General features: G+C 41.6%; 3 protein-coding genes across 3 annotated transcripts; all 3 read right to left on the bottom strand.

The window, feature by feature from the left end:
• Window positions 1–340: 340 nt before the first annotated feature.
• On the bottom strand, window positions 341–2,915 carry ctu1 (cytosolic thiouridylase subunit 1 homolog (S. pombe)). The gene is made up of 3 exons (XM_088411985.1): window positions 2,485–2,915; window positions 1,319–1,819; window positions 341–1,168 (listed from the first exon to the last, which is right to left on the bottom strand). The coding sequence occupies exons 2-3, from the start codon at window positions 1,812–1,814 to the stop codon at window positions 633–635; spliced, it is 1,032 nt and encodes a 343-aa protein (XP_088268111.1). The 5' UTR covers window positions 1,815–1,819; window positions 2,485–2,915; the 3' UTR covers window positions 341–632.
• Window positions 2,916–3,741: 826 nt separating this feature from the next.
• Window positions 3,742–7,089, bottom strand: crybb2 (crystallin, beta B2). Its single transcript, XM_088411996.1, has 6 exons — window positions 7,018–7,089; window positions 6,206–6,293; window positions 5,873–5,991; window positions 5,630–5,762; window positions 4,165–4,307; window positions 3,742–4,077 (listed from the first exon to the last, which is right to left on the bottom strand). The coding sequence occupies exons 2-6, from the start codon at window positions 6,266–6,268 to the stop codon at window positions 3,909–3,911; spliced, it is 627 nt and encodes a 208-aa protein (XP_088268122.1). The 5' UTR covers window positions 6,269–6,293; window positions 7,018–7,089; the 3' UTR covers window positions 3,742–3,908.
• Window positions 7,090–8,575: 1,486 nt separating this feature from the next.
• LOC148430064 (beta-crystallin B3-like) lies at window positions 8,576–10,497 on the bottom strand. Its single transcript, XM_088431357.1, has 6 exons — window positions 10,386–10,497; window positions 9,933–10,026; window positions 9,726–9,844; window positions 9,491–9,623; window positions 9,256–9,398; window positions 8,576–9,175 (listed from the first exon to the last, which is right to left on the bottom strand). The coding sequence occupies exons 2-6, from the start codon at window positions 10,005–10,007 to the stop codon at window positions 8,932–8,934; spliced, it is 714 nt and encodes a 237-aa protein (XP_088287483.1). The 5' UTR covers window positions 10,008–10,026; window positions 10,386–10,497; the 3' UTR covers window positions 8,576–8,931.
• Window positions 10,498–10,544: the final 47 nt, after the last annotated feature.

Raw genomic sequence — 10,544 nt, 5'->3', positions numbered from 1 at the left:
CAGTTAGTGCGAGGAAAATGTGTTTCACCCACCCACCCTTTTAAAGTGTCATCGCAAGTGTTCTTTGACGTTTTGTCTGAAGACCCCCAACCCCCAGATATTTTCCAAGGAGCTTTGTATAACCATGTGGGATGAGGAACTGCATTTGTATTTTACAAGTAGAATGGTAATCGGGTATGCGTTTTTTTAACTTAATAACTTATTGTAAAATATAATGTTATTATTTTCAGTGCAAAAAAAAAAAAAACATGACACTCAATGGGGTTTTTGTCACATGATTGCAACATCCACTGACTCAAAAAGTTAAATTAAGTCCAGTCAGAAACAATAGAAATCAAACTAGATTAAAAAAAAAGGTTTTATTTTAAATCATTTGTATACTACATTTGTGTGAAGTTAAACAATCACAGGTGGAAAACTGAAATATGCGCTCACATGCTACTTCAATATAGAAAGTTGAATACCTGAATGAAGGCATGTATATAGCTCAACATGAACTGCTCATGGGTATTGGCAATGGCCGGCAAATTTTAAAATCCATGGAGGAAAGAAACATGATAATATTATCAATAAAGGTAGCAGTTTTGTGTATTATCAACGATCATTTCAGAGAAATGAAAATTATACCGTTGTCAAATGTCAACCACTTTCAACTTCCTCTCCTCCTTTTCAGTGAGCGGCTCATTGTTGACAATTTTATCATGCAAGCGGTGGTGTTTTCCAATGCCCAGCTTGGGTAAGCCTCTGTTCAGACCCTCCAGCAGCACACAGGACTTACACAACGTCTGACTGGAGATATAGCCACACTTGCTGCAAGTCCCCTGCACAGGCATCTTCACGCCATCCCGTATGGAAAGATTCTCTCCCGAATGGATGATGTCAATGATGGCGCTGGAACGTATGCTCTCCAGATCTTTTAAAAAGGTCCTTGCGTGGCCACGATAAGCGTTGGGAGAGTAGATGCATTCGGTGGAAAAGTAGTCCAACTTTTTGAAATAAGCATACAAAACTATCTCTTTCTCGTAGGCGTATTTGAGAGGCTTGCAGCGTGGTACCACCCCGTCGCCCTCGCTGTTTGTGGAGATGGCCGTACAACGCCGTAGACGGGCGATGTCCCCGCGGAGGACGTTCATCAGCACGGTTTCTGCTACATCATCAGCATTGTGACCTGCGCCAAACACACGTTAGTCTTGTGGTGATGTTAAATTATACATTATACAGCATTAGAATATAATAGTGTACTACCATTAGAATACTGTGAAAAATCCTGAAATTAGAATACGGTATGCCAAAACATTCTAGATTGCTTTGGCATTACCTGTGCAGATCTTGTCCACTTTGAGCATAACAGCTCCCCTATCCAGCGCCTGTCGTCTGAACACGCCGCAGAAGGTGCAGTTATTTTTCAGTCCCACTTGCTTCACAATAGCGTCCATTGTCCAGCCGTACAGCTCTTCATATGAGACGATCTTTAGCGGGAGCTCATATTGTTGCTGGTTCCTCTTCACCGTCTCCAAGGAGTCATCTCTATAACCAGTGATGCCCTCATCCACAGAGAGGAGCATGAGATTCAAGCCGTACGAGTACCTCTCGTTTAGGAGCTTCATCACGTGCGCGAGAACCGTGGAGTCTTTGCCACCAGATGCAGCGATCGCAACGGTTTCACCGGGTTGGAATAGTTTGGCCGCCACGATTGTTTGATGTACCTCCTCTTCAAAGGCCCGGTAGAAGCACTCCTTACACAAAGAGTGGCCCGTTTTGGGACGTTTCAGCATGGCACGCTTCTCAGCACAACTGCTGCACTGGACAGGCATCTTGGCTGTTGGAAAATGATATGGTTGACACCAATCCACATGCAACAAGCAAACATTTTCTGGTGTAATACTGGCATTTTCAATTTCAAAAATAGCCTTGTCTTTGATGTTTGCATACCTGTAGCAGAATATCAGATTAGACAGTAGGCCTAAAGTGTACTGTATAAAGGGGTGCTCAAGTTGTTATAGAGTAAGTATAGATACGTTGTTATCATGTTCTTGATTAGTAGCCTGTTTGTTTTTTGTTTTTTTTTTTGTAGAAAAACATGTAAGACCCCATAAATCGAGAGGTCGACGAAAGCTAAATAAATGACCATCAGATCTCACTTATTTCGGGGAAATGCCCAACATGAATTGCAAATGACGTGCAAATTTACAAAAGGAGCGTGCCAAGAAACAAACAGGAAAAACCTTTCCTGTGCATTAGTGTCTAAACAAGTCAACATGAACGTGTTGATGCAAGAAGAACGTACGTTATTGTCATCGTAATTAACAGTTGTTTTCTTCATAATAAAACGATGTATCTAGGTTCGCGTAAGATGGATATAAAGTAGTAATCTACACGTTTATTGATAATGTTGAAAAAGTTCCACTTTGACGATGTGCATGCCTCGTTAGGTAGTACAGCCTAAGTTAGCGCGGATTGCTATTTGTGTAAAATGTTTCATACCGTTCAAGCGGAGCCAGTTAGAATGAATGCCAAGATGAAAAACGAAAACAGAATAAAAGTGTGGACTTCTGTTGCTGGATTAATTAGTGTCAGAGAAAATCGGCACGTTTATTAGTAGCATTGTGATTAGATAACTGCGGATGTTGTCCATCGGCTTCAATGAGCCACCGGAAGTCCAATCCTAAACAGCGCACCCTATTGATGACGCCATGAAAGTCAAATGTATAGAAGAATGTTCTCCAACGGTCTACCTAAAAGATGAATACAACTAAACTGAAAATGCAAAAATATACTACAACAACCTGATAGGTGGAAAGAGGAACTTTACATGAAAAGAAAACAATGGAAAAAAGAAAATTCAAACTAAAGTAACACAATTCTTTGCCATTTTAACATTACAGACAATTGACCATTACGTGTCAATTAAATTTCGAAATTTAAAAAACATAATCATAAACTTATGTGCTTTGGCTACAAACTTCTATGCTTTGGCTACGGATGAGGAAATGATGAGTTTTTCATCATTATTGACAAAAAAAGGAAAAAAAATCCACCTTGCACATTGTGCCACAATGTGACATGAAAGGAAGAGAAAAATGATCAATTTGAGAGCAGCGTTATGGTGACATCAAAAGACCCTAAAGACCCTAACCCTAACCCTAGTCCAAGTGCTAACAGCAGCACACCACCCAACTGGAATCTGCACTCATCACTGGAGTGCTGTTGCTAGTGGGCGCTGCCCAATGACAAGCATAAAAAAATCCCCATAATATTTGTCTGTGTGAGTTGTTGAGCAACAAATCCTTTCCAGATAGCATATCTGACCACAATGGATGGATTAGTCATAATAATGGTCAAATTTTGCATGTACTGTTCTTGTTGCAAGTGCACACATAGTGCCGCTGTCAACACACTCTCTGACCTCTGTATGACTTCTCATCCTTTTGTTTAATACTGTATGTATTGACTGTATAAACTAAGGACCTCTTGTAGTACTTATCCACAACCCCCTGTTTGAATCCTGTCCTCGTGAAGAAGAACAAGGCACATTGTGGTATCTTACTTATCTTCATTTGTTTTATATGTACGATACGGCTTAGGTCTGTCATACAAACATTTGCTGTAATTATGTTTCCCCATCAGCATTCATGCAGAAATTTGAGTTCCTGACGACAGCTTGAGCAGACAGCTAAAAAAGTGAGATGGTGAAGCGCGTTCTGCTCATTTTCACGGCACAGACACATTTACTTGGAGGAATGTAAGCAAGAAGGAATTTATTCATTTGCTTCAAATGATTCACTTCTGCAACAGCTGCAATGAGTTGGCCTATTGCTGCAGTTTGCCACTAATGAGGGGAAATGGTCATTGCTGGATAGGAGTAAGCTTGCAGAGGTCAAGGTTCATACTAGGAAATACTCATTAGCTTAGTTGACGGGGTGAAAAGCACCCCTCTGATGCCACTGCATGTCTCTGATGCGCCGGACCGACTGGATCTGTGGGATTTGGGCGCCAAACTCCATGTTGTCCTTATACTCGCCCTTCTCAAACAGGTACTGGTAGCCTCTGTAGCCCGGATACTGGTAACCCACCCAACTGGGTTGTCAGGAGCAAAAGAGCAAAAGGACAGCAATTAGTTGAGTTCAATCGCAGCGCACGGTGACCAGTTTTAGATGGACTCACGTCCCGCTCTGAACTCGGACAGAGGAAACCCTTTCCTGGTAGCCGTGCGCGTGAAAGCTGGGGACGTCATCATCGATGATTTCTATCTTCTTCCCTGCAAAGCTGGGGTTTTCATACAGGACGATCTTGTGCTCCTGGCTGTCCTGTGGAGGAAAACAAGCAACAGCAGAGTGTGTGACCTTCTAATGAGCCATGATGATGATTAATTTGGCTTAAAACCTTTATCCTGGAAAGATGTTTTTGTGGCTCTTTTTGTGTGCCCTGTAATAATATTAGGGGGCAATGCTTTGTATATGAATGTAAATAATTCTGTATGCACAGTTGCGCTGGAAAAAACACCTTATTTTGGGGGAGTAGCGGTGGGGTCACATTAATTTAACACCTGAGGGAATGTTTTACCCAACTCAGGCTTTTTGATGCGTAATACCAAAGCATCCAAAAAAAAAAAAACTCTAGCAGGCTAAAATATTGCTTCAATTGCCAAAACATGACGACTTTCCTAATGCCATGCTGTCATACTTTCTAAATGCTTGCAAACCGTAGGTTGAGAGGCACACGCTATAGTCAAATTCAGCCCATGTCAGGCTCATTTATTGCCAATAAAAATTGGAAATCTTGTCATTTTTGGACATATTGAACAGCTGATGTTTTATTATGCATTTCCCCTGATTTTTGCACGAATCCTTTCAACAGTAACTCGCAAACGGGGTGCGATACAAAATTTTGTGTTGACATCCCAAAACCACTGGGTGGTGCAAGAGGCCAATTTATGACATCTGCAAGCCTTTCAATGACTTTGTTGATTGGCTTAGCCTGTACTCCCGTAATGCAAAAGTCTTTGAAAGTCATACTACTCTAATATTGACATATAAAATATTCCTATTTCAGTTTCATAAATATATAAATATACAGCATAGATACTTTTGCTATTATCACTTTTTTACAGTTATTGTACATAAAGAGGATGTTGGTCCTCCCTGTCCAAAAATGTATACTGTACATGCATTGATAGGGCTGATGCCACTGAACAAAGGGCTGGAGGTTGAAAGTAAAAATATATTCATATTCATATTGTTATGACCATTTTCAGAAATAAACATTTATCTGATAAATAAATCTTTATCTAATAACTAATTAACTTTTCATGTACACTGCGTGTTTTCCATTTGCCGGTGACTGAAAATGAGATCGTATGTGCTCAAGGGTCAAGTAACGACCAGTCACGGCTCACATATTCTCTAGTTTTTGGTTATTTGACATTCACAAGCTGTGCTGTGATTGGTCATTACCTGAGCCATTAAAGATAGTAATTAGTACAGGACAGGTAATGAAACTATCAATCTTCTACTGCTTAAAATGATTAAATAATGGGTAGAGAGGACTTGTACAAGTATACTGTTACTGTTCAGACCAAAAAAATAAATCAATAAAAACTCACTTTCAGGAAAAAAAAAAGCTTTCTCACCACTTTAATTGGTCGGAAGGCAACGATGGTGTCACTGCGCCTACTGTTGGTCCAGGAATCCCAGCGAGGATACTCGCCCTTCTCAAACACATATTGCTCGCCCTTGCAGTCCGCCTGCTCATATCCCACCCATCTGAGGGGAATGAAGAGAAAGACATGCAGGGCTGTGATCTGTGTGATGAACCCGCATCGTCGTCTCCTCCTTCAGTTACACTTTGAGTCCATCTCTAAACCCACACTCACGGTCCGCAAAGCACCAGTATGGAGCCCACTTTCTCCACGCCAGCTTCCTGGAGGTTGTTACAGGGACCAGTCAGCTCATGGCACCGTCCTTGGAAGTTTTCCTGCTCGTAGATGACCAGCTGCGAGGCAAAAGCGGAAAGAAAAGCATAAGGTTAAGGAATTAAGTTGCTGCTGACAATCAGGTGCAGAGGGAAAACCTGGATGCTTGAATAACGCAAGGGCTGACTCCAAAAGGGAAAAGTGACCATTAATGAATGCTTTGTAGTTTTTATGCAAAAAAACTAAACAATAAAAAACCCTAAAAACATAAAAAAAACAAAAACAAAAAAAAACCTTGAGTGCACTGGAGCCTGGCTGCTGCTGCTTGGATGCAGGATTCTGGTGGTCTGTGGCCATAATAAATTGATAGGCAAAGATGAAACTGAAACAAAAAACAAGCTAGTTTTATGACTTCTTCTACAGTATGTAGACAGAAATTAACATATACAGCTAATTGCATTATCTGAAATATGAGCTGCTGAATCAGTCCAAAGGATGCATTTTGATATGCTGGTCAGATATAGAGTTATAAAGATTCTTTCTAACTGCTAAAGAACAGAACTCACGTTAGCACCTATAGAGACAATACAGCTTTTTTTCAATTTCATGTATATAAATCAACATACACAAAAATAAAATTGCTTGTCAAAAACTGAACATTAGATATTTGATTTAATTTGACTCCTATCAATGTTTTACACATTTTTTTCAGGATAAAAGTCCAACACTGGACACACACACTGTAATATTTGAAAATACTATTTGATTAGCTTTCCATGTCCCTTTAGACGAGAATTGCTGATCTGAAGTATTTATTTAACGACGCATTCATTCAGAACAAAAGCATGCGTGCATCATTTGGGACATGGCAATAGCCACTTCTTGCAACCTTTTTCTACTTTCTTCTGCCAGTTTCAACCAAAAGCTGCAAATATCCGAATGACGGCTCACTTCAAATAAAATTTTATCCAAGGTGTGAAAACATTTGGCTTGTAAGAGTAACACATTTGAATGTCAATATGTCAATAAGCGCAACGCAGTAATTTAATTTGAACCCATCACAGAAATGGTTATCAAAATACAGAATAACGGAGATGAAGTCTTACCGGTGCCAGTCTGTGCCAGTGTGGTTGCGATGGTGCGCTGCCCTCAATTTATACGGGAAACGCAGGGGTGGAAACTCTGCCAGCATTACCCACCGTAACCGTGCCAGCACGCAGAGAGGCCTGCCATAGGCCAGGCAGACTGAGTTGAGGGGTCACTGTGTAGATCCCACCCCCCACGCTGGGGGGTCACACCCCCACAAAGTAATTTCATTAGTTGTCAGTTTTATCCAGCCAGTCATTGTTCCATATCCCCATGATTCAGCACAAACAGCGCCAAAACGTCCCCACCCACAATGAGAGAGAGAGGAGAGTGAACATTCCTGGGACGGGGCTTATGGGAGACATCGCTTGGAAAATTAGTGTTCATAATGCAACATGTAGAGGAAGGAATACATGTTCAGTAAATTATGTAAATAGGGAATTTGTAGGATGGCAACCAAAGCCAACTGAAGTTAAACAATAATTTTAAAATACTCTTTTAGTAAACAGTTTGTAGTCCCATGTATTAGTTTTAGCCTCTAAAAAACAATTATGCAAAAAAAGAAGAAGCTCTTTAACACTATTATTATTGTTGCTATTTATATCTAAATATATGAGACATGTTATTGCTAGTATTCCTCAAGAGATCATGTATTGCGCAGCAAGTAAAAACCTTACCTTTGTGGTGTTCATCTGAAACATTATTCTATTGTTTGTATGCTGCTCCTGAAATTTGGCACATCTAATTTACGATACATGCAACTTGAGGGCTTACAATGGTTTGTTAAAAATAAAACTTTATTTTCATCAGTTCATTCAGTGTTTATTTATGATGGTCAACTATTTATTTGTGGCAAATTGCCAATATAATTTCAGATTAAAAGATAGATTGCTATTTGATTTTGCCAAATGTTACCCCTTTTAATAGCGGCTGCCTTTGTTGTGCAAAGTAGGCATTGTTTACAGAGGTGAACCCAATGCATGAGTTCCTTTACTGTTAAGAAGATGTATTTTTGGAATTTCAAGATGACTTTTTGTGTGGTGGCTGCTGATTCTTATTTTATGGAACAGTTGGGTAGCATAAGACGTTAGAACAGCTACAGTAAACAATGTATGCAATAGTTAGGATATCGTATTCTCGGATGTTATTCTTGCTAGTATGATGAACATAATGAATGCATGGTTATCCATATCCCATTCAACATCTCACACAAATGAGGTCTGGTCTTCATCAGTTTGATTTACAGTTAAGAAATACGTATGTCTCAATTTAGGCTCTGGGTGATATCATTTTGCCCATGACACAAAAATATTTTTGGGACTTTCTGGAACATGGCTTGAATTAAAATTGCTTTTCCTTACTGGTGTTCTGAAGAGAAAAAGCATTGCAGGACGTACTCGGATGACCAGTCTCTGAGAAGGTCATTACTATGAATGATCAAATATTTTCAGTTGCGTTTGGGCTGCTCGTGGCCGAGTAATCTTAAAATTGGCATTTTGATGATTGGCTTACAATAGCTCAATACCATAAAGTTGGTAAGCGAGTGATGGATCAGACAATGAGGACTATAGAGTGGAATGTGGTGCTCTATGTTTTAATTGCAAGCTTCAATACAGTTCGATACAGTTTCTTTACCGTTGACTGACGCCAATCGTGTCATGACAGAACACTGTGTGGCCTCTACGTTACAAAAAGGTGGAAGACTGGAATAGTCTCAGTTACAAGAAAAAAAGTCACTTTCCTGCAACGATTACATGTCATCTACATTTTGACTGATTACAAGAGCATAATTCACAACCACCATTTCCAAGTCAAACAACTTTTATTGGCTACGGACACATATGGCACTCCTCTGTGGGGACAGGCAGCATTTGCATTTGTCATGGTTAGTGAAGGCCGCGACCAGGCTCTGTGTGGAGCTTGGGAGAGGCAGGTTAGGAACCTTTGGTTGTAGGAACAGGGGGCGCCGGGGCAGGATCTGGGTCCGGAGCAGGAGTGGGAGGCGGGGCCGGGTCTGACGCAGAGAAGCACCCCCTCTTGTGCCACTGCATGTCCCGGACCCGTCTGACAGACTGGATCTGAGGTTCAGGGGCCTCCCAGTCATTCCAGTGCTTGAAATCCCCGAGTTCGAAGATAAACTGGCGCCCCCTGTAGCCTGGGTACATGTAAGCGACCCACCTGGAAAAGTGGAACATGCATGGGAAGGTCAAGTGCATATTTACCGTCAGGCTAGCGAGAGAATCTGAAAGAGAGCTTACGTTCCCTTGAGCGCTTTGACACTCGCGACGCGATCCTGAAAACCGTGGCCCCACAAACTGGGGACGTCATCGTCAATGATCTCCATCTTTTTACCGGTAAATCCAGGATTCTCAAACAAATGCAGCTTGTGCTCAGCACTGTCCTGAAGACGGACAGCGGACACAGAATGCTGACTTGGCAAGACAATGTTGATCGGCAAGAGATTCTTAGCAACGTAGTGCGTCCTATACCCACCACTTTGAGCGGCCTTATAGACAGGAGAGTGTAGCTGTTCTGACTGTTGGTCCACGTGTCCCAGCGAGGGTACTGGCCTTTCTCCAGAATAAACTGTTCTCCTTTAAAGCCGCGCCGATCGTAACCCACCCATCTGCCGGAGGGCGGAGAAAAAAAAAAGAAACAATGTGATCAAAACGACACATTTGATCTTGCGTATATTTTGAATTTAGATGGAATCTGACAGATTACTCACGGCCCGGACTCAACAATCACGGAGGCAACTTTCTGCAGGCCCTTCTCCAGGACATCTTTACACTCTGTTGAGAACTCAGCCTTGCTACCTTGGAAGTTCTCACATTCAAACAGCACCACCTAGGTCACAAATATAAGGTTGCTGTGAGACGTTAAGATGAAAAGAAGTTGATGTGTGGCTTCTTTGGCACGTGCAGGAATCTAATACCTTGTATGTGGCTCCGGCTCCACCCTGGCTCTTCCCCGCGGGCAGCTGCTCCGGGGCACTCTGCTGTTCTGACATTTTTCCAATGGCTCCTCCACTTTTGAGTTACCCCCGCACCAAGAAATGACATTGAGCGTTATGCGTTCAGTTGGAAAACTGAGCATACAGGACATTCTGATCTGGCAGTCACCGTTCCAAAATGACTTGCAGGCGTACGTGTATGTAAATAGCGTATGTTAGTTGTTTTTCAATTCCGATTCAAATTACAAGTAGATCGTGGTTGATGTGATGAAGTTGGGCGGAGGTTAATTCGCGAACGACACAAAGCACATTTGACTCAATTCGGCTAAACGGCACGGCGTAAGAATTCTCCATTAATGTTCATTGATGCAGTTTCTGACTCCAAATGCTTAAAAGCCCATTCCAATTGATCCCGCATCCGGATGGAGACTTTACCTGGGTATGACTGCTAGGAAGTGGCACTGGTCCCTCTTTTTCAAAGCCACTTGGTGTTTGATGGGGTTGAGCCATAGAGGGCATTGGACAGGGGGGTATTTATGGTTTATTTCTGGCCACAACAGCAGAAAAGAGGGAGCTGTCGATACAGCAAGTCTG

This window comes from Hippichthys cyanospilos, chromosome 1 (genome assembly GCF_059441005.1).
Source record: "Hippichthys cyanospilos isolate Australia breed blue-spotted pipefish chromosome 1, RoL_Hcya_1.0, whole genome shotgun sequence".
Taxonomy (NCBI): Eukaryota; Metazoa; Chordata; class Actinopteri; order Syngnathiformes; family Syngnathidae; genus Hippichthys; species Hippichthys cyanospilos.
The sequence above is the reverse complement of the archived record's forward strand: the minus strand, read 5'-3'. Positions and strand labels throughout refer to the sequence as shown.